General features: G+C 41.0%; 1 protein-coding gene and 1 pseudogene across 1 annotated transcript in view; one reads left to right on the top strand and one right to left on the bottom strand.

Annotated features, from left to right (window-relative positions):
* The first annotated feature begins 2076 nt into the window (after window positions 1–2076).
* The window catches only part of OSBPL11 (oxysterol binding protein like 11), a 79442-nt gene continuing 57022 nt past the window's right edge, over window positions 2077–24496 (top strand). Inside the window, 1 exon segment of the mRNA XM_033135598.1 lies at window positions 2077–2312. Coding sequence (XP_032991489.1) covers window positions 2110–2312 — 203 coding nt within the window. The 5' untranslated portion in view covers window positions 2077–2109.
* LOC117038692 (non-histone chromosomal protein HMG-17-like) lies at window positions 16685–17006 on the bottom strand (annotated as a pseudogene).

The raw sequence follows: 24496 nt of genomic DNA, 5'->3' as shown, positions 1-24496 counted from the left end.
TTCTATGGGTTGTCTTTTCACTTTCTTAATGGTATTGTTTGGAATGAAAAGGTTTTAATTTTCATGAAGCCCAATGTATTTTTTTCTTTTGTCACTTATATTTTGATGTTGTATCTAAGAAGGCTTTGCCTAACCCCAGGTCATGGAGATTTACTCCTATGTTTTTCTTTTAAGAATTTAATAGTTTTGGCTCTTACATTTATGTCTTTGATCCATTTTGAGTTAATTTTTGTGTATGTGTGAAGTAGGGGTCCAATTGCATGCTTTTATATGTAGATATTCAGTTGTGTTAGCACCATTTGTTGAAAAAACTAGAGAGATGTTTTAAAAACAAAGATTGGATCACAACTCTCCTGATTAAAACTTTCAGTGATTTTCTATTGCACTTACAATAAAATACAAATTTCTCTGCCTATTGCTTCACTCTCATTTCCCACCATTCTCTCCATTGCTTATCATGCTCCAGGCTCCCAAGTCTCTCATTTCCTGAACAAGCAAAGCTTGCTTTTTATCTTAGCTTCCTCATCTTCCTGAATCTCTCACTTTTAAATGTCGTCTCCTTATAGAGGACTTTCTGTGACTGTTCTTCTAAAGTACATTCTCCATCCCATCCCTTTTATTTTTTATATAATCCCCTTTTATTTTCTTCGTAAACTTAATTATCTGTATGTCTGCATTAAATTTGCTACTTTACTTTTTTACTTTGAGTAATACTTCTTTGCATCTACTATACTGTCTTGCATATGGTATAAGTTCAATTCACAAGTCATGTTGTTAAAAACAAGAATTTAAAATTAGAAGGGACTTTAGAAATCACCTAGTCAACCACTCTTCCTTTAGAAATGCAGAAACAGATCTAAAGAGGGTGAAAGATTTGTCTGATGTCAGAAAGAGTACCTAGTTTTCACTCCGACAGCTCTAAGTTCCACAACAGTTTCATTTTCATTTATAACACTTATTTGCCTTATTTCAGTATCATGCTTTTTCTTTTTTTGCAAAATTACTAAAATGAGGCGGTATATTTTTGTAATTTCTTATAGAAATGGCATTATTTTTGTAAGCTTTCTCCCTAAAACCCCTGGAATTGGCCCTCAAATGGAAGGACAGTACCTGGCTAGGAAGGCCGGAAGTCACACTCCACAAGGGCACTATCTCCAATCGCTCCTTTGTTTCTCCCTGGCTGTCCCACCTTCTCTTTCCTCCCCGGCCGCACCCTCACTCTCCCTTTCTAGCCTGTCAGCCATCCCGGCACTGCTGCCCCCGGAGGCTCCGCCCCTTTAGGGCCGCGTGCCCTGCTCCAAGATGGCGTCAGGCGCTTCTGCTCCAGGGGAAGTGAGCTCACGCTACTCCGGAAGGGAAGGCGGGAACGAGCAGGCGCGTGGGTGACCTACCGTGGTGCTGTGGGTGGGGCGGCGGCCGTGGCTGTGCTGTTCACGTTGGGGGCTGGAGAGAAGGCGAGGGACTCGCCCACCCTTGGGAACCCAGGGGAGGGCCCAGGGCCGGGGACGTTGGGGAAAGTTGGTCTGAGAGGCTCGCCTCAGGCTGGAGGAAAGGCAGCCCTGGGAACCGGCGCCCCGCCCCCGGCGGCCTCCTTCCCCGACCCTCGGCTCGGGCTGTGCGAGGGCGGCTCCAGCTCTGTCTCCGGGGCTGCGGCGGGAACTGGCAGCGGGCTGCACCGGACCCTCCCGCTGAGGAGCCGCTGGAGAAGAGGGAGCGCGGCGGGTCAGTCCGTCAGCCCAGAGGTCAGGCCGCTGCCCCGTCTGTGGTCCGACGTCCTTCGCCTGGCGCGCTAGGCTGGGCTGGAGTCCGCGACCTCCCGCGCGGCTGCTGCTGCTCCTTTGAGGATGCCACCACATCTGGCAAGGTGACTTTCCTCCTTGCTTTTGCCGGGACGGAGATACATGTTCAAAGGATCTCCGTCCTCATCGCTACCCCGACCCTCTTAAAAGTTTTCCTTCAGTGGGAATGCTTGTCTTCTTACCCTGGACCGTTTGATGGTTCCCACTCCGGCTGCCGTCAGATTTAGCGAGTGGGATCACCTTTAGATCCAATCTTAAAAATTATCACCCACAAAGCTACCGAGTTGTTCTCTCCTCCCAAGAAGGACAAATGGACTTTGGAGTTAAGATGCAGGGGGGTGAACCAGGATCAACCGTGAAAGTCTCGGAGAGCGAAGGAAAGCTGGAGGGCCTGGCCCCAGCGGTGACCCCGAACAAGAACAGCAACAGCAGCTGCGGGGGTGGAATTAGCAGCAGTAGCAGCAGCAGCAGCAGCAGCAGCCGCGGAGGCAGTGCAAAAGGCTGGCAGTACAGGTGAGATTCTTATTCCAAGGTGGTTTCCTCAGGTGGAGGTGGGGGTGAGGCATGCTGGGTCTGCATTCCTGCAACTGACTTCCAGAAGCAACTAGTAATAGTATCACTTGGACCTCGATCACAGCTTTCATTCGCAAGATTGCATTCATTCATTCGTTTGCTCAACAGGTATTTATTGAGGCCTATTGGAGAATCCTTAAGTGTATCATGGAACTTCCTCTGCAGCCCTCGAGTTACTCCCTCCTCTGATTTAATTCTGTACTCACTTCTGTTTTTGCCTGTGTTGTCATTTATTTGCAAGCCTGCCGCCTCTGCTTGACTGGGAGGGCAGGGACTGTTTAACTCCGCTCTCTCCAGAGGCAAGCAAATACTAGGTGTTCAGAACGTATTTGTCCAGTGATTGAATGAAATAATTGAATCAGAAGAGGTTCTTGCCCTCATGGTGTTTGTGACTTACAAGGGGAGATGTGCATAAGTAATTTGAATACAAAGGCAGACGTTCAGATGCTAGTGCCCCTTATGCTCCTAAACCAGTGTGCCTGGAGAGTTTTCGTTTATCAGGAGCTGTCTTGAGAAATTCTACATTTCTTAATTTTCATTAATACAAATGAAAAACTTAAGGAACAGGAAGGGTCCTGGAGAAGCAATGGTAGTTTTGTTTTGTTTTTTGATATGTAAAGTACACAGGGATATACCCTTCCAGAATCTTAAGAATGAATGAAATTAGGGTATCTTATGGTAATGGAACTAAAAGGAGGAATTTTTAAATTTTGGCTGTCTGTATGCCTAACTCTAGTCCTTTTTAGCCCTTGTGCTGCCTGTAATTGTGAAATTTGTGTGAAACTTGAGAGGGATTAAAGCCAAGATTTTGTGAAGGATGTACTTTTATCATGGATAATATCCATATATGTAAAATATGCATGACTATATTAAACATACAGAAACAAAGTGTAAGTTATAACTTTTTTTTAATTTATTGGGATGACAATTGGTTATAACTTTTTATTGGTAAATGATTGTAGCACAGGAAAGTATATTTAGTTACTGCGAGATGTCAGGCCCACTTTTGGAATCAGCATGATGCTTTTTTTGTGTGGTTTAAGATTAACCATATAAAATTATTAGTTACTTGGCAGGGATATTTTGATATGACTTAAGGAAGCAAGATAAAGTAATATTCCATGTTGTCAGAGCTCAATTTTATGCCATCCTCAACTCTTTCTGAAATCCAGTCTCAATTGAATTGAAAAGTGAAACAAGTTTCTTAGAAGCATTAGGGAGAGTTGTCATAAAGCGATGCGTATTACTTCTGTACATTCATTCAGAACCCTATTAGCCCTTATTTAGGGTATTATTTAATGGTGATATAATTTTCAAACAAGAATCTATTGGAAGCACAAATGACAAAGGTTGTCAGGGGAAATGTAATAGAGGAAATGGCAACTGACAATGTCGGACAGCCAAAGAAGATTTGAGAAATTGACTTGCAGGCTCAGCAGTATTACTTCCTAGTACAGTAATCATGGTTACAATGACCTTAAGTCATTCAGGAAAGCACACTGTTTAAGAAGGCAGAGAATTGTATGATACAGTGGTGAATAATTTTAAAGGAAATGGCTAGAAAGATGCTTAAATGTGTGGAAAATTTAATTATGTGGAACTCTTCTCCAAGGATGCAGATGAATAAGGCATGGCTACATTTACACACTAACATAAATTTTTATTTTCTTGAAGCTTGTCTAAGGCTATCCTTCAACCTAGCCCTCCATCTAATTTGTCCCTTTGTCTTGTAGGACACAGATCAGGCAGTTTCCTCTATTGTCCTCTGTTGCCCCCTCTACCCTGGCTTCTTCCCTGAGGCTCAAAGTCTCTAGATTTTTAAAAAACAGCAATAATAAAAATCAACCTAATCCTTTCCTCTTAAAAGCAGTTTATACTCACTGCTTTCATTTTCTTAACCCTCATTTATTACTCTGTCCTCACCAAAGATATGAGCGGAAAAACAGTGTGTTTTTAGATTCTTATTCCAATTGATTTCTTTATAAGTATATCTGTTACAATTCTTTTCTTGACTTTTTGATATTGCTTTTTTTTGGTTCTTCCTTTATTCCTCTGACTGTTCCTTTTTCAGTTTCTTTGGTTGGCTCTTTTTTTTCCTTTAAAGATTGATATGATACGTATTTTATCATCTTCCCCTAAACTACATGCTTTTGGTTTATCTCATTTTCTTCTGTGGTCTCAGCTCTTTTGGGAACCTTTTTGCTGCCTGCCTGTAATTTGCTGCTATCCCATTTTTAAAATGGAGATTTGTTGTAGAGTTATCTTATGGAGTGGTTGAAATTTAGTAAAGATTCCGTGGTTTGACTTTGCAGATTTAGACTCTGGGCTTTGCCTTTGCAGACTTAGAAATTTAATTAGCATAATGTGTTCAAAGTTCATAAGTGTTATATCATGTATCATTATTTTATTCCTTTTTATGGCTGAGTAATATTCCGTTATATGAATATACCACATTTTGCGTATCCATTCATCAATTGATGGACATTTGGGGTGTTTCCGTTTTGTGGCTATTACGAATAATGCTATGACCATTTGTGTTCAAGTTTTGTGTGGACATATGTTTTCATTTCTCTTGTATATAGCAGGTCCTTGAATAATGTCATTTTGTTATAATGTTGATGAGATGCCATACTCTTCTTTATATCAGTTAGCCTATGGTAAAATTGGTTTTATCATACTTGGTTTTGCTTAAATTCGCAGAATCTATGGATGATATTAAGGGAGGACTTACTACATACCTAGGAGTAGAATTGCTGGGTCATGTAACTCTGTTTTAACTTTCACAAGGCTTCTTGAGGCTCAGCTGGGAAGGATCCACTTCCAGGCTCACTCATGTGGCTCTTGCCAATTCAGTGTTTTTTGCCTTTTGGACAAAGACCTCAGTTCCTCATGAACTGACTGCTGGCAGTCTCTTTTGGTTCCTGGCCACATGGGCCACTCCACAGAGCATCTTACTACTTGGCAGCTTGATTCATCAGAGCAGGGAAGTGAGAAGGCAAGAGAGTGGCAGCAAGGCGGAAGTCAGTCTTTTGTAACCTAAGCAAGGAAGTGAAGTCCCATCACTTTTCACTGTTCATTAGATGCAGCCCACACAAGGGCGTGAATACCAGCAGGTGGAGATCACTGGGAACCATGCAAGAAGGTGCCTATTACAGATGTTAATATAAATGTATTCTAGATTGTCATCTACTACTGAGATAGATTTGACAGGTAGGCAGTTGGAAATTTGTTTCTATAGCTGAGAGTTTGGGACTAAATTTGATTGTTGGGGAATAAAAGGAGCTACTAGGAGATTACTAGTTGCAATGACCTAGACGTGTTAGTAGGCTGGACAAGAAGGAAACCATCACAAGGAAAAGTGATGGGGTGGAGGGAGGTAGTGAGGGAAGGAGGTAAAATTGACCTCAGTCATACAGATTTGAAACTTGGGAAAGTCTGCAGAAGAAACAGATTTTGAGAATCAAAGGATGCATTTGGTTTTAGGTATCTTGAGCTTAAGTTGCCAGAATGGTTAAGAGGCATATCCAGTCATACCTTAGAGACATGGGGGATTAGAAATGTAGATAATTGCCTTTACAGTTTTCACTTCTATTTTCATATTTAAACCTCCTAACAGTTCTTTAGGGCGTTGTTATCCCCATTTTACAATTGAAGAAAAGGGAAGTCAAAATGTGTTGGCCAAAGTTACATAGCCAGTAAGTGGAAGAACTTTTATTTCTAGGTAGTTGTATGCATAGAGGTATTAAAAGTAGATAAGCTCCCTAAAGTAGTGAATAATTATTGATAAATAATTAGTTTAGGACATGGTGGTTTTATTATTTACTAGTGTTCTGACTCATGCAGCAAATGTTTTTGAGCTTATACCATGTGTGAAGCCCTCTGTTAGTGAATTCCAAATCAATGTGTACGCTCAGAATAATGGAAGTAGAGACCTCAAGGCTTATTTTGGGAGGATCATGAAAAAGAATCACAAGGGAAGAACCTTAGCTGCATTTGCAAAATATATCATGTCCTTTTTAAAAATCAAAGTTGAGAAGTGAATATATTAGATTAGCCTTAAGTTTTCTTCTTTCTAGAATAATTGACACTTATATAGTCTTTGCTAACCGTTTAAGAAGAAAATAAATTTCGTAATTCTGGATCCTTCCTTTTTCATAGTTAATGTGCAAAGTTTATAAAATGTGCGTGTTTCCATTATTTTTATATTCTGCGTGTCTGCTTTCAGAAGACTTTACAAATCTGCACATCTGCCACTTGTTTATTAAAGTGGACAGAAGAGAACTGCCCAGAGGAGGAACTGAAAAGCAAATTGGGATATGTGATGGACCTGCTTTTTCTTATTTTGGGCTCTATGCTGGCTAACCACCATTAACAAACAGGCAGATCTCCTTTCCTCATTAGCAAATAGTTATTGTTTCAGTAAACGGGTAGAAGTCTACAAATGTACAGTATAGAAATAATTTTTGTGGTCAGACGTTGTGTCTTCCACTCTAAATACTCTGTTACAAGGAAAAGTACCTATTTACAAGTAGGGAAAGGAAAGCTGCGTAAATACAACCTAACGTTTACTGTATTCTAGTTTTTATCACTTCTTTTGAGGTTGATTTGAAGAAAAAGTCATAAATGTTTGCCTTTTTTTCTGTAGGGGATAAAGGAAGTTGAATGCATTTTTCTGTACCCTAGTTTTTGTTATCCTTGTCTGGAATCTGCTATAGATGCTGTTAAAAACCCGGGGAAGACAACTTGTAGGCGTGTAACTTAAAACTATAAAATATTGTTCCTAAAATCTAGTGAGATTTATATTAAGCCTTGAGGAACAAGATTTGGTGTATTACGGTATACTCTGATTTCTTAATTTCCTTATATTTTTTTGCTTAACAGATCTAAATATAGTCCATTTGAGTTCATATTTTCCATAGAAGTTAAAATATATCGAAACTGTACAAACAGGTTAATGTTAGAATATGCAAATTAGTCTTTTTAGTCCTTTTCAGATAACTCACATAATTTAGGTCCCAGGGGAAATTGTCCATCAAATAGACCTGTGGGAAATTATGTGTTTTTAAATTCTTGTTTTTGCTTTTGAGAATATTCTTGATGTAAATCATACTACCTTGAAGAGAGGGACCATCTTTGTTCTCTTTGTTTAAGGGAACATCTTCCCTAGGTAAGAATCATCCCCTGTATTGATTTTGCTTAATATCATAAAATCATTTGTGTTCAGACTTATTCAGGTTTAACTTACAACTAAATCGTCTGATTAACTAGTCACATTATTGTTTTGGCATATTACCATCTGGGTTTTAGGACAATTTCTAGAGCAATTTAGTTTGCTGATGAAAAAATGGATTTTTATTAGGTGTTGTAACAAAGCATGATTTCCCACTTGATGTCTCCCTGTACTTGAGTTTGATTAGGCTGCCTTTGCAGTTTATTTCCATTGGTATTCTTAAGGTTGGCTGGATGGTTTCTCGGGGGATAAACTAAAGTCTGTGGTTGCTACTGGCTGCAGCTGGAAACCCTAATCAGAAGGATAAAAGGGAAAGAAAAAGAGAAGGAACAAGATGGAAAATGGAAAGAAAAAGGACATAGCAAAGAGAGTCAGAGAGGGAGGGAGGGAATGAGGGATTCTGCAAATCCTGGAAATACAGATTTGTATAGAAACCCAACTGTGTTCTGAGGGGGAAAAAAACGAGTTTGTGAAGACAGAAAAGACAGAAAAAGCGGGGCTTCCAAAGGGATTACATAAATTGCTTTGAAAGAGCTGTGATTGGTGCTGGCAAACAGACGTACTCTATGCTAGACATGATTAATTGCTTATGTCTATTTCTAGGTGAAAAAAAAATTGTTTTAATAGAGAGTTCAGTGATGCAGAGCCAGTCCCAGGAACTGTATCAGTATGTAGCCGTTTGGTTTAGCCCAGATTCAGTTCATTCTCATATGGAAGAAGGGTGAGGTAGCTCAGCTTCCCAGAAGCCTCCCAGCTCTATTTCAGATTGTTCTCTTAACAATATCAACACCATTTTGTGGTTTTTCTTTCACATTTCTCCATTCTGATCAAGATCTTTCCGTGGAAAGTATCAATGACCAACCATTAGGAAATATCATTGGTCTGTCTTTGAAAAAGCAATGCTTCCAATTAAAAAATGGGCAGAGGACTTGAAGAGACATTTTTCTGAAAAGGACATACAGATGGCAAACAGACATATGAAGAAATGCTCAACCTCATTAACCATCAGAGAAATGCAAATAAAAACCACAATGAGATACCACCTCACCCCAGTCAGAATGGCTATCATCAATAAATCAACAAACAACAAGTGCTGGCGCGGATGTGGAGAAAAGGGAACGCTTGTGCACTGTTGGTGGGATTGCAGACTGGTGCAGCCGCTATGGAAAACAGTATGGAGGTATCTCAAAATTCTGAAAATGGAACTACCTTATGATCCAGTAATTCCACTCCTAGGTATCTATCCGGAGAAATCCAGAACTTCAATTCAAAAATCTCTATGCACTCCTATGTTTATTGCAGCACTATACACAATAGCTAAGACATGGAAACAACCAAAATGCCCATCGGTAGATGACTGGATTAAGAAACTGTGGTACATTTATACAATGGAGTATTATGCAGCCATAAGGAAGAAAGAAATCTTACCATTTGCAACAACATGGATGGATCTAGAGAACATTATGTTAAGTGAAATAAGTCAGACAGAGAAAGATAAGTTCCATATGATCTCACTTATTTGCGGATTCTAAAGAAAAGAATAAGTGAATGAACTAATCAGAAACTGTTTGGGAGACAATGAGGAAAAACTGAGGGTTGCTAGATGGGCGGGAGGGGTGGGGGGGTGGGGGGGAGGGTTAGGGGATTGGAGGGCAGTCGGTGACCACAGGATGGCCACGGGGTTTGAAAATTAATCTGGGGAACGTAATTTGGTGGTTACCAGAGCGTAAGGGGGTTGGGGGGTGGGGGATGAGGGTGAGGGGGATCAAATGTACGGTGATGGAAGGGGAGCTGACTCTGGGTGGTGAACACACAGTGTGATTTATGGATGATGTGATTCAGAATTGCATAACTGAAATCTATGTAATTCTACTAACAATTGTCACCCCAATAAATTAAAAAAAAAAAAAAAAAAAAAAAAAAAAAGAAAAAGCAATGCTGATCCCTCGTTGCCAGGACGGCTCGTTCCCAGCATGTCATGTCGCAGGTAGGAGGGAAAGTAGTCTCCTGAGTGTACAATAGTAAGAGAACTTTTGGCCACATTTGAGCAACAAGGAGGCTTGTTGGAAGCAGAGCTAAGTCATATATTCCGCAGATCAAAAGTTCTTCTGTAGAGGTGGTCTCAGTCGGGTTTATTCTTTGTAATTTGTTAGAGTAAATCAGGTCTCCTGTCAGCAGGGCAGGTTCACACATTCTTTGATCTAATCTCATGAGTCTGCTGATAATAATTTCTAAAGACAGGCTGTGTTTGCCAAAGAGAGTAGAGTTTAGATTGGGCAATACCAAGGGAAGAGCCTTAGGTGAAAGCAGAATAAAACACTCGACAAGTTTTCCCATTTGAGTTCTGATGACCCAGTTGGACTGTTCTACAGGACTGGAGGCCTGGGGCTGATAAACACAGTGGAAATGTTTTCAAGTCAGCCAGGTCTTACAGATTGTATAATTTGTCCAGTGAAATGCGTTTCCCTGTTGCTGTGGAGCTCTGTGGGGATTCCTCAAGTCAGGATGCTCTTCTCTCGGAGTGTTTAACTTACTGCGGAGGCTGTGGCCACGGCCTGGGAATGCTTCCACCCAGTAAGGAAACGTACACATCATTACTGGCACATATTTGTGTCCTGGAGACGGGGACAGCTGAAGAAAGTCCATCTGCTAGGCCTCAAGGAGTCCTAAAGGCAAGGGAAAAGGTCCCTAGAGGTCTGAATGGGCTCTCCAGAGGAGTGCTTTGGGCAGATTTGTCATGCGTGGTATACCGGGAAGCTGTCTTTGGAGGTGGCTTCCAATAGCATTGTTTTCCCCATAAAACCACTTTGTCGGTGTTGGGAGTTAAGTCATGTACGTATTGTAATATGTGGTGTTATATGCAGTCAGGGAGAAGTGGTCGGTCATTTTTTGACCTACGCGTAAGGTTTTTTTAGGGTCAAATTTACAGCCTTGTTCTAAGCATTTCTTTCTATTTTGTGGAACAGCTAAATGCTGCTTCCATTACTGTTATCTTTTAAATCTCCAGTTACTCAGCCAGGAGCATAGATGCTTCAGTTACATTGTTTTAATGCTGCTAACTTAGCAACAGCATCAGCCAAATGATTATCTCTGCTTTCCTCCGTGTTGGTCGTTGAATGTCCAGGGATATTTTATGATTGCCGAATTTTAGGGAATGGGATAGCCTCCAAGAGTTCTAAAACATAAGAACTTTTTAATCTTTTGTCCGGAAGCAGTCAAGAATCCTGTGTGTTTCCAGAGCATACCGAAGTCATGGCAACACCACAGGCGTACCTGCTGTCAGTATAAATGTTAGCTGTTGTATCTTTAGCTGAATTGCAAGCTCACATTAATGCGTAGAGCTTTGCTTGTTGAGCAGAGGTTGCCTGAGGCATTGGACTGGCTTCGTTGTTTTTATTTAGACAGACAGTTGGATAGCCTGCTTGACAGCGGCCTATTTCATCCTTTAGGTAAGAACCATCAGTCAACCAAACTGATTCAGCGTTTTCAAGAGGTGTTTCCTATAAATCAATTCAAGGAGTTAGTTGGACTGTTAATGTCAGGCAGTCATGAGGGGTTTTATCAGAGGGCAGAGGGAGGAGAGTAGCAGGGTTCAGAATATTACAGAGAGCAATAGTCACATTAGATTAAGACAATAAAAGAATTTCATTGGAGGTTAGTCTGCTAGTGAGGGCTGCTGAGTATGATGAAAATAAGGCTTCCACTGAAGGAGGCACATAAATAATAGTGGAGAGCCCATTATTTTCTACATGTTGAAGTAAATTGACGGTGACCACAATAGCTCTCATGTAGGATAGGAGACCTTTGGCCACCAGATCTAATGTTGGCTGTAGTATCCAATGAGCCTATTTGGTTTCCATGTCATTGGTCAAGATACCTAAGGGCTTTTCGATGTTGTAGTTGCTTTTGGCAGAGATGTCATAGTACTGAAGATTTCCCTCTCGTGGATGAAAAGGAAAAAGAGCAATTGAATAAATGAGGATGGCCTTCTGTTAGATGCATATGGGTCAGCTAATAGTGGTCAGAGAACCCTGACTCATGTTTGGAGAGCAAGCAGAAATTCTCCAGGAAATTTCCCATCGGGGTCCTCTTTGGGTTTAGGGAAATCTTTGGGAATGGCATGGAGCTCAGTTTTAGTTCATAGGGTATAAGAAATAAGGGGTTGATGATTGAACAGGCACCTTGAGCTGAGCTGCCGCTGAGCTCCTGGATGGCTCAGTTGGTTGGAGTGCATCCTCTCAACCACAAGGTTGCCGGTTCGACTCCCGCAAGGGATGGTGGCCTGCGCCCCCTGCAACTAGCAACGGCAACTGAACCTGGATCTGAGCTGCGCCCTCCACAACTAAGACTAAAAGGACAACAACTTGAAGCTGAACGGCACCCTCCACAACTAAGACTGAAGGGACAACTTGACTTGGAAAGAAGTCCTGGAAGTACATACTGTTCCCCAATAAAGTCCTGTTCCCCCTCCCCAATAAAAAATCTTTAAAAAAAGAAAGAAAGAAAGAAGGGGTTGTCATCCTGGGTCAGGCCCATCCAATGGAACATTTTTTTTTTTGATAATTGAAGTACAACTTTATTCTGATTTTAAATGAAAAGGAATGGGAATGACAGTAAGAAACAAGATTTAACAACTGAGTATTGTAATGTGACTAACAGTCTTATATTTGAAACTCAATAAGTAAACAGCTGCATTCCAAAACAGCTCAAGATGCAGGTCCAAAAAAATGAAGGTTTGTTTTTTTTAACTGCCGCATTCATTCTGAAGCCCATTCATCTCCCTCAGCATCTCCCACAGTAAGCATGTTCTGCGTAGCTATATAATAAAGTGCAAACACGTTGCGTCACTGACATCACAGGGCAGTTGTCTATAAAACCACACTTCTGACGCTGGGCTCCAGCTTCTCTCTCTCACAGGTCGTCAGCCGCGTCTGGGAGAGCAGTTGTCCCTGCAACCTCTAGGTCATGCTAGTGCTGTGCTGCCAGAGCGGGGTCCCTGATAACCGACGGGGAAGGGCAGGCATGGCAGCGGCTCCAAGTTAGGGTCTTCGATGAGTTTTCCAGCCATCCAGAGACATTGAACATGGTCCTCTGTTGGTATGTAACACAAGGAAATGGACCTCAACACCCAAGGCAGCTACATACTTCTCAAATTGACCAGTCAGATGACGTTTCACCAATGTAGTTTTTCCAGTCCCACCATCACCAGCCAATATTAGTTTGAACTGAACTTGGGATTCTCCTTGGGAAGCCGTTGTGATGCTACTTCCAGAAGCTACTTCCAGAAGCAGGTGACGGAGAGCTGGAAAGATGGCAGAAGCACAATTCAAATGCCCTGAGATGCAGCCACCCGTGCGCCAAGGGAGGGTAGGGCAACGGCGCCCCCTGTGGTTTGACTTTGGGTTTGACTTTAAAGTAAGAGCAGAGATCTCATAGAGCCTCAGGTTCATTGTTTAAGGAAATCCAGCGAGCGAAGGGTACAGAGAGGGGGGACAGGCAAGAGCCAAGGAGCAGAAGGTGCAGATGGTAATGGGACGTCAGAAGAGCATTTAGAAGTTAACTCAAATTTAGTAAGCCTCTGTTTAGTAAGCCTCTGAGAGGACTCAATTTGGTTAATTTAGAATTTGTGTGTTGGAGGGAAGCAATTTTTTTTTAAAGATTTTATTGGGGAAGGAGAACAGGACTTTATTGGGGAACAGTGTGTACTTCCAGGACTTTTTCCAAGTCAAGTTGTCCTTTCAGTCTTAGTTGTGGAGGGCGCAGCTCAGCTCCAGGTCCAGTTGCCGTTGTTAGTTGCAGGGGGCGGAGCCCACTGGCCCATGTGGGAATCGAACTGGCAGCCTTCAGCATTAGGAGCACGGAGCTCCAACCGCCTGAGCCACTGGGCCGGCCCCAGGGAGAAGCAATTTTTGATTCACTTATGTTTGGAGGCCTCAAAATGCCAATTAAAATAGGCATTCCATTCAGGTTGCTTAATTTTATAGTCTTTTTCAAATTGACTACGCAGGTATACCAGCTTGGGGATTTTAAAAAAGCCCCAGGTCGGCCAGTTTAATTGTAAATCACCCTGGGTAAGTATGATCCAGTGAGGCACAAAGTTGCAGGTCTAGGGCCAATAATTTTTGTACACAAATCCAGCAGGAGTTGTGAAGGTGGTAGGTCAACTGTTCCATTAGAAAGTGAACTTTCTGTTTTCAAGAGTAATCGCTCACTGGATGGGCATTTTAAGTTCCGTAGACAAAATGCTGGCACAGAGGATACCCAAGTCGAGCCTGAACCTTAACCAAGGAAGGACGTTCTGGTCCAGGAAGAGTTAGACCACAACATCCGGGGCCAACCGTGAGAAGATAGCGTGCAGTGGACTCTCGTAGGTACTTGACTTGAATCCACGGAGGTGCTAGAGGAGGAGGCAAGTTAACTCTGGATCCCACTTCTCTAACACCATGTGATGGTGTCAGTCACTTTTGGCCAAGAGCTGCAAGTCAAACAAAAGCTTTATTTGGGGGTCTGTTTTAGGAACTGCAGTGTTGGGGACACAGATTTGCATAGAAACCCCAAATATGTTCTGAGGGGGACAGAAAGGGACAGAGTTTATAAAGACCACAAAAGGGGGTCTGCTAAGGGGCTTATACAAGTTGCTTGGAAGGAGTTGTGATTCGTGCTGGCAAGACGACTTAACGCGATGCTAGACTAGACGTGATTAATTGCTTATGTCTCCTGCTTGGTGAAACTTATTTTTAATAGAGATTTCAGTGCTAGAAAGTCAGTTCTAGGAACTATATCAATATATAGCCATTTGGTATTGCCCAGTTCAAAAGGCCCGTTTCAGCTGCCCTCCCCAGAGGCCTCCATTGCTCTCTTGACAATATCAACTCTATTTTGCTGTTTTTCTTTCACAGCTCATACAGAGAAAAATTGAATGTTACTCTGAGTGTATTATGGAACTAAGTGTGGCTTGAAGCCAGAGAGAGGTACCTACAAAAATACAATGAGAATAGACACACTGACAGAGAAGGTGGCAGTGGGAGTGTTAGTACCCTGCTGTTCTTAGTCTGTGGTGTCTTGGGCTTATCGAAGTGGCTACTGCAAAGACCTTCTGAAGTACATGGGGGAACAAATAAATACTACTATGGGAACAAGATGTTGTACGAGAAAACATTTTCTACTTTTCGCTAAAAAATTTTAATGTGTAATATAATGTTGCCCTCATTTGCAAACTTTGTTTTTTGAAATAACATTTTTTTATTGAGAAAAACCTTTGAATTTTGAGCGACGAGTCATCTATACACATTCTAGGTTGAAAGAGTCATCTGCATATGAGTAAACTGAGGCCCACAGAGATTGATTTGGCCAAGGTTACTCATGGCGTTAGTCAGTGGAAAAGTCCGAGCTAGAGCCACTGTCCCCTTTGGGCGCTCATCCCACAGTCTAACACTATCTCACACTTAACTCTAGAAACTTAATTTTGAACAATAAGAGTATTGAAAATAAGAGTATTAAGAGTATTAAGTATTAATAAGTATTAATAAGAGTATTAAGTATTTGAACAATAAGAGTATTAAGTAGTATTGAAAAGCCTACTTAATAATGCCTGAAAATATTGGCTATAGGTAAAAGCTACGCCCTATTTTTGTTGGCAAACAGCACTGCCATAGGCCGGTGTGAGGAAACAGGCCCTTTTTCACTTTGGAGGAGAGGAGTTAAATGGGTGTGGCGTCTTCGGAGAGCAGGTTGGCAGTATCTGTGAAAACTGAAAAATGCACATGCCTTTTTACCAGCAATTTTAGAAATGTACACAAGGAGGAGTACTGTTCAGTTTGTTGCAGCAGCATTGTTTTTAATAATAAAAGCCTGGAAACATGATCATTGGTAGGGGGACTAGTTAAATATATAACGATACTGCCATACGAGGGATTCCTATGCAGATGTTAAGCATGAGTTAGATCCCTATGTGTCAAAGTGAAACCATCCCTAAGAAAACTGCAGAAAGCAAGGTACAGAACAGTATGTAATTACAACCAATAGTTTAAAATAGAAAGGCGTGTGTACGCTCGTAGGTACATAGAACAGCTCTGAAGAGATACACAAGAAGTTGAGGGAATTCCTTGTCTCAACTTGTCTCACCAGGAGGGAAGTGGTGGCTGGAAGACAGAGTTAGATAAGGTATTTTTCACTGTAATATGCATGTAATACTTGTTGGGAGACACTTCTTCATGGGCCTCTCATGTTTGTGCATGTCTTGTGAGCAGAGGTACCAACCGCCCTTTGTTCCGTATTGTTTTTCAAAAATGTTTGTATAGCAAACAGTCTTAGAAGATAGGTAGTTATCTCCCTCCTGAGCAAGAAGCAGGTTTATTTACTGTCCAGTTTAACAATGTCTCCTTGACTCAGCGGTCAGGCTGATTTACTGCCATTAAAAGACTTGGGTCCCTCCTCGAGGTTCCTCATCACCTCCACAACCTGCTGTACATGCAGGCGTTTTCTGCTCTCTTTGCAGTGCCCAGTGTGGTTGGGGCGAACCATCTGGCTCCTGCTATCGCTGCGACTGCTGAAGTCTTTAGTCTCTGACTCAGGAGTCTCGTGTCTTCTGGCAGCGTCTATGAAACTATGCAGGCTACCATGTTAGCTTACCAGTGGGGTAACATCTGAAGATCCACGATGTAACAAAGGAGCCACTGCTCTTCTGAGGGATGCCATCTCAGTGTGACACTGGAAAGTCCAGATTGCCTGCCTTACTAGTACCCAGTTTTGGGGGGTAAGGTACCAATAGGTCTCTGAACTTAAGGAAGTCAAGGCTATGCTGAAAGCAGAGAGAGGAAAACAGGACATAAAAATGAATTTTAGTTTTGCCACAATGTAAGGTATTTGTGCCAAGGTGGCTATTGTTTGTCAAGAAGAAGTCTCTGAAAACTAGAAGAGAAACGGTTTTTTCCCCCCACGTCAGTCCATCTTTGGAGACGTTGTATTAGTGACATACTCGTATGCCCTTCCCCAAAAAACAACAACGAAGTGTTCTGTGGGCTAACACCATAGTTTAAAAAAAGAAAAAAAGTAAAACTATTCTGCATTTTTATGAAACTTGATAAAAAATAGTATTTCAAACTGTACAGTCACCAGAAGTACACAGTTATCAAAAATGCACACACTTCACTTGGCATCTCCAGCATCTGCAGCTTTCTGGGCCTGGTCTGTTTTCGCATCTGTTTTCTGCAGTTATTCCCAGCCTTGCCAGTGTCAACTGTCCTCTTTTTCCTTGTGCGTACTTTCTCTCCCTTCTTTGAAGGGCCTTTTTAGGCTTGGGCTCTGGCTTTGGAGGAGCAGGATTAGCAGATAACCTTGCATGACCTTCCCTGTGGTTCGTCCTTCCTCTTGGCTTTATCTCCTTTTGCCTTCATCTTGGGCATGTTGGTGAGGGTGGTGGGGAGTAGGCGCTGGATGCGGGGAGGCAGCTGCATGTGCGTGGGCTTTGGTTGGTCCAGGGGTCGTTCTTTCCTCTTCTGCACACTGCTCCTGATATAGCTTTCTGGGAGTTCTCAGTATTATCTTAAAAATTCATGAGGATTTTGTATTCTACCCTGTAATATATTTGTTATTGGGTTTTCCAGAGTTCAATAAATAATGTCCTGAGTTCAGGACCAGTTGAGAATAGGACATAGGGATCAGACAGGATGCTTATCAAATTGTCAGGTTTTTTATTGTGGTAAAATATACATACAAAATTTACCATTTTTAAGTGTACAGTTCAGTGGCATTTATGTTGTTAGGCAACCATCACCACCACTATTCATCTCCAGTATTTTTTCATCATCCCAAACTAAAACTCTGTACCTATTAAATAATAACTCCCCATTTACCCCCATCCCCCCCCAGCCCCTGGCAACCACTCATTCTACCTGTCTCTGATTTTGACACCTGTAAGCCCCTCATGTACGTGGAATCATACAATATTTGTTGTTTTACGTCTGGCTTATTTTACTTAGCATAGTGTCCTCAAGGTTTGTCCATGTTGTAGCATGTGTCAGAATTTCCTTCCTTTTTAAGGCTGAATAATATTCCATTGTGTGTGTATACCACATTTTATTTACCCATTCATCTGTTGATGGATATTTGAGTTGTTTCCGTCTTTTAGCTCTCGTGAATCATGCTGCTATGAGCATTGGTGTACAAATAATCTGTTCGAGTCCCTGCTTTCATCCTTTTGTGTATTACCCAGAAGTGGAATTGCTCGATTATATAATAATTCTCCGGTTGAGGAACCACCATACTGTTGTCCACAGTGGCTGTACCATTTTACATTCCCACCAGCGATACACATGGGGTGCCAGTTTCTCCATATCCTTGCCAACACGTCTTATTTTTTTGTTTTGTTTTGGCTTTGGTTTGATGATATCCATCCTAGTGGGTGTGAAGAAATAGTTTTATTACTGGAAAAGCTCACTGAGAAAGTGGCTTTAACGTGACTAGAGTAGGTTTGCGAATATTTCACCCTGGAATTAGGCTCACTTATTCACCTAGTCATGGGCAGCTTGGAACACGCAGGTCTCATTGTTGTCAGAGTAGACACGAATATCTTCTCTGTGTGAGAGGCAGATACAAGGACGAGCGCCCAGACTGGGTTGAGCCCAGCTGTAGAAGCGTTGAGGGGAAGGAGGGGGAGGGGCGGACGGGAGCTCTTTGGAGTTCTCCACGTGGAAAAGTGTGAGGAGGGAGCCAGTTTCTTTCTCAACACTTATGTGAGTTTTGGTGCAACTTCTTACAGTCAAGTAAATTTGCTCTAGAAAGATAGTCTAATTTTACCCTGTTCTCCTAGCCACCCAGCCCAGTTTTGGGTATGTGTAACGTAATTTGGGAAATAAGGGCTTTTGGAAACACAGTTGTACATCCCAGAAGAGCAATGCTCATGCAGTCACATTGGAAAGTTTTTTAAAAATATAATCCATACCTATTAATAGACACACTGATAGGTATAAATAGATCTGTGCCTGGACTCTCACACCTATTCAAGGTAATGGAACATTTAAAAAATGTTTTATTTGATTATAAAGCTAATATATTATAATTGGAAAATGTGAAACAGTGAAGGGAGCAAAGTAAAACTATCTATGGTTCTTCCATCCAGTGATAATCACAGTTAAACTATTTTATATGCTTTTCTGTGTGTATATTTTGTACTATATAAAATTTGGTAACCTGCAATTTTAATGATTTTAAACACTTTCCCAGGTTAGGAATTCATAAACATTTTTAATTGGTGAATACTATTCTATCATATTTCTTAATTATTCTCCCACTGTTATTTATTTGGCTTGGTTTTTTTCCCTTTCCTCTCCATTTCCGTTTTTCTCCATTTTTTATTTTTAGTTTTTACTATTATAAATAGTGCTCCAGTGGACACAGCTGCCTATTATTCTGGTCTACATTTCCAATCATTTCTCTTAGCCTGGATACCTAGAAGTAAAATTCTTGGGTCAAAGAGTGTTACCATTTTTAAGGCTCTTAGCAGGAGGGAAGATCTCTCTCTCTCCACTTTATACTTTTTGGTATAGATTAACACACAGTTAGAATTATAATTTGTTTTATTTGAGATTTATTTAGTATATGGGCTGTGAATTGAATGGGGTTTTTTGCAGGCTACTCAGCATTGTCTTGTGGTTTTGTAGAAAAATTCTGCTTCTATCTTCCCATTGCTTAATTCATTCACCTGTTATATGCCAGGCCATACACTAAGTAAGTACTAGGATGAACAAGAAGCAATCACGGGCCAGCCCAGTGGCTCAGGCGGTTAGAGCTCCATGCTCCTAACTCCCAAGGCTGCTGGTTCGATTCCCACATGGGCCCGTGGGCTCTCAACCACAAGGTTGCCCGTTCAATTCCTCAAGTCCTGCAAGGGATGGTGGGCTCCGCCCCCTGCAACTAGCAAAGGCAACTGGACCTAGAGCTGAGCTGCGCCCTCCACAACTGAGACTGAAAGGATAAGAACTTGACTTGGAAAGAAGTCCTGGAAGTACGCACTGTTCCCCAATAAAGTCCTGTTCCCCTTCCCCAATAAAAAAAAAATCTTTAAAAGAAGCAGTCACTGCTCTGTGGAATACCTTTTTGCAGGATGAGGTACAAGTGTTGCAGCCACTGCCATCTGTCATTAGTTGCTTTTTCTTCATCTAAGGAGGCTGCTCCCTCCTGTCCTCATGCTATTTATGTTAACAAGGGAAACAAACCGAAACTAAGCCTTTTTGGAGGACAGTTTATGCCTAGTAGAAAGTACGAATTTTGATGTGGCTTGATTGACACTTCCTTTATACTGACTACAGCTTGCATAAATTCCTGCCTGCAGTTAAATTAAGGTGTCCAAAACTGTTTCCTCTACCTGCGCTGTGGACCCCACCTCTCCCCCATTTTCCGTTTTCTCCTGAGTCTTAGTCTTTTTCTTTATTATCTCCTTTCTATTAGGCACTTAGAGCTACCCTGCTTTAAGCCCATACTCTCTTTTCCCCCCCTTTTTCCGCCTCTCCCCCACATCCCCCTACCGTTGTTTCTCAGACTAGTTGTGTAGGACACAGCTCCCTGGGCCATGCTGGTATTATGAGCCTTGCGCTCCCCCGGCTGAGGCAGTTGGTCACTGGTCGTCGGTTGGCTGCTCACGGCAGCCCTCGCTGGCTGCTGGCCGCACACGATGGCTGCCGGCCACTCATGCTGGCAACTGGCCACTCAGGGCAGCACATGGTAGCTCATGGCAGCACACAGCAGCCCACGCTGACCTCCGGCAGCCCAGCTCCAGAGAGAGCCATTGTTCACAGTCTTAGCTGTAGATGGTGCAGCTCACTGCCCCATGTGGGAATCGAACCAGCGACCTCGGCATTAGGAGCACAGCGTTCCAACCACCTGAGCCACCGGGCTGGCCCAAGCCCGTATTCTCTTAACCACTCCTGTTTCTCCCAGTCTCTCTTCAGTTACTGCTAGCTGGCTCTGCCTTTATCATTCCATCATTGCACATCTTGGTTGTTAAATCTAATAGAAACGTTTCAGTCTTTATCTTATTTCACCCCTCCGTTAGCAGTGAACATTGTTGACCACAAACTTGAAATATTTCCTGTTTTCTTCCTACTACTCAGCTACTTCTTATCTTCTCTTTACATTGGTCATGCCTTTAAAACTTCTCCTTAGGGTTCACTCTTAGACTCTGTCCCATCTTTTGTCATTTTATAATACTGTCTTTCCCTGAAAATAAGACCTAGCCAGATAATCAGCTCTAATGTGTCTTTTGGAGCAAATTAATATAAGACCCAGTCTTATTTTACTATAATGTAAGACCGGGTCTTTAATATAATATAATATAATAAATATAAGACCGGCTCTTATATTAATTTTTCTCCAAAAGGCACATTAGAGCTGATTGTCCAGCTAGGTCTTTATTTTTGGGGAAACAGGGTACTACTTCCTGGGTGATTTTATTTACTCTCATGGCTTCAGGTTCCACTTACATGCCTATATACTGATTCCGACCAAATCTGTGTGTCCAACCCAAACCATGCTACCTTTCTGAGTATCTATCTCCCTGTGTATATCCCACAAGTAAGTCCCCTAAATTCAAAATGTTAAATTGGAACAAATCCAAAACTTCCTCTATGATCCCAATTTCACCGAGGCATTTGTATCTATATATTTGCTCCAGCTGGAAATCTGGGTGTTGCCTTTGTTCCTTTTCTCTCACCTTTACCCTCGCTTTCATTCTCTTTCTCACTTCATATCTAATTAGTGAAATCCAATCATTTCAACCTCAGTCACTATTGAATCCTGTGTCTTGAACAAAATTCCTTTTTCATTTGTATGACAGTTAAAAACACAGTCCCAATGTGCCCTTTCTCCAGTGGCAGCCCTTCTCATTGTCTTTTTCTTTAAGGAAATATATTTCTCTTAGATTAGATTATAGATTGGGGATGGAAAGGAGTTAACTTTTTTTAATTTTCTCATCTTTTTAAGTGGATTTTCAGAGTGCTTTGCTTTTAGAAGGTACTGAGTAATTGTGTTGAACTGAAATGAAAGGATTTGAAACTGTTAAAAATAGGGTAAAGTGTGTGTGTGTGTGTGTGTGTGTGTGTGGTGGAATACTACACAGCCATAATACTACACAAAAGAATGAAATCTTGCCATTTGTGACAACATGGATGGACCCTGAAGGTCTAATGCTGAGTGAAATAAGTGAGAAGGAGAAAGACAAATACCAGATGATTTCACTCATGTGTGGAACCTGAAAAACAAAGTAAAACAAAAACAAACTCATAGACACAGAGGACAGATTGGTAGTTACCAGAGGGGAGGGGGTTAAGGGTGGATGAAAGGGGGCCAATTGTATGGTGACGAATGGGAACTAGCCTTGGAGGTGATCACTTTGTAGTGTATACAGACTCAAATTATAATGTGGGGTACCTGAGACTTATTTTAAAAAGTAGCTTAATTTTAAAAGCTTCTACATATCTTCATTAAGTCTGATAAAGAAGGGCTAATTAAGAAATAAGTGTGTTATAATAATGGAGATTTAAGAATTGAAGCAATCATTATTAAGATATATAGGAGGAGATGAGTCTCAAACTAAATATATTAATGCCACATGGCATAGTTCTGTTAATCAACTATTTTTATAGACTATCAGCTTCTAGAGCTAATCCCAATTAATTGTTAACAAATTTAAAAGGTCACAATATACCCAGTTTTTTGAGTGGTGGAGTTGCTGAAGGGCTGAAGAAGAAATTAACTTTTTCATAGCTTATTTTTCAGTGTATTAGTCTCTTGGACCATCATCACTACTTCATAGAACACAAAATAGTATGATATAATCAGATACGGCGTGTGTTTCCACTTTTTAACAACTAGATTTTATTCATATTAACAGGTATATTAAAAATCTTCTATAAAAATTCACACATTTTAAATGGGAGCAAAGTATGAAAGTTAAAGGTGTTACATGATAACTCAATTATGAAGTAGAGAGAAGAAAGAGTGAACCAGATATTCACCCTCAAAGCTCTTTATTCTTGGCCACCAGATGGCACAGTCGTTCCACATCAGCTGGTTGCTCTGAATACAGTAGAGGGGAAGGATGAGAGCAACAGTGCAACCAGCTGTCCCAAAGAATAGGATGTTCTTAAGTTGGTTCTTTGTAACCTTTGATTATTTTTTTAAATAAATTTTATTGGGGAATATTGGGGAACAGTGTGTTTCTCCAGGGCCCATCAGCTCCAAGTCGTTGTCCTTCAGTCTAGTTGTGGAGAGCACAGCTCAGTTCCAAGTCCAGTTGCTGTTTTCAGTCTTTAGTTGCAGGGGGAGCAGCCCACAATCCCATGTGGGAATTGAACCGGCAACCTTGTTGCTGAGAGCTCCTGCTCTAACCAAGTGAGCCATCCTGCCACCCCAGATATCTGTTTTATGTAGTAAAAGCAGGCCAGCAGTTTATACTTGCTTGTTCGAATTTCTAGTTCTTTTGAGGCTGGTTTTATGCTACTGTCAAATAAACCATGTAAATCTCTTGTAATTTTTGTGAGAAAGTTAACTTTTTAGATATAAGGATCAATAAAACATTAGTAACATTAAAAAATCAAACATAAAACATTACTGTGAAATATGAAGGTATCCTTTGTTTCTACTTACTAAATGATGCTACTGAAATTGTACTCTTAAAAATTCATTGATAGCTATTAAATAACGGATATAAATAACTTAGATATGACCAAAATGAAGGAATATCTATAGTAATATGAGAAACTGAACAAAGGTAGAGGAGCTGATGCGTTATCTTTGGTTGCTTTGAAATGAAAATTTGTTTTCAGTTGTAGATAGTGTACTTTGAGAATTTAAGAAACATTTCTCCCCACAGTTCACATATGCATTTGAAGAACATATGTGTAATCCTAGAACTAGAGGAATTGAACTGTAATTGAGTTGTAATGTTTATATTACATGCTAATAGCTATGTAATGATGCTTGGTGTAGAGATTAAGGGAAAAACTAAAAATGGTAAATTATGGAATATCTTGGCACTTTGAGGAAATACATAATTTAGGTTATGTGTCACCTTAGGTCCTTTGTGGACTGATACACAGAGTGTAAATAAATAAATAAATAAATGTTCAGGTTATGGAGCTACAGGACAGAATGGACAAATAGTACATTTTTTATTGAGATGTAATTGACATATAAAGTTATATTAGTTTCAGGTGTACAATATAGTGATTTGATATCTGTACTAATATATATTGCAAAATGATCACCACACAGTAACATTAGTAACACCACTACTAATGTTTTTTTTCTTGTGATGAGAACTTTTAAGACCTACTCTCAACAACTTTCACATGTGTAATACAATATTATTAACTATGGTCACCATGCTGTACATTACATCCCCAGGACTTACTTATTTTATAACCGGAAGTTTATATCCTTTGAGCACTTTCACCCGTTTTGCCCACCTCCCATACCGCTACCTCTGGCAACCACCAATCTGCTCTGTATCTATGAGTTGGTGTTTTCTTCTTGTTTTGTGTGTGGTTTTATTTTAAGATTCCACATATAAGTGAAGGAGTAAGTTTTGAGGACCAGAACAGTTCAGAGAATTTGGGCTTTGTGTTAAATATCTAAATCAGAGAAATCACTCTTTGGTAAATTATTTTTGCTCAGAGTCCAGGGGCACTGGGGTTCCTGTGGCCCCAAAGAACTGTTAGCCTAAAGCCTGCAGAAGACGTGAGAGGCAAACAACTTACACATTTTACAACTGAAGAAAGTTTGAGGCATTTGTAGAACATATATCTGTCTACAGCCATTTTTAAAACTATACAGTTAACTTCCTGATATTTCTTGGAATTTTCACTGACTTGGGCGTTTTCTGATCTTTTTGAAACAG

The sequence above is a fragment of the Rhinolophus ferrumequinum genome, chromosome 2 (assembly GCF_004115265.2).
Source record: "Rhinolophus ferrumequinum isolate MPI-CBG mRhiFer1 chromosome 2, mRhiFer1_v1.p, whole genome shotgun sequence".
NCBI lineage: Eukaryota > Metazoa > Chordata > Mammalia > Chiroptera > Rhinolophidae > Rhinolophus > Rhinolophus ferrumequinum.
Note: the sequence above shows the minus strand (reverse complement) of the source record. Positions and strands in the feature narration are given on the sequence as shown.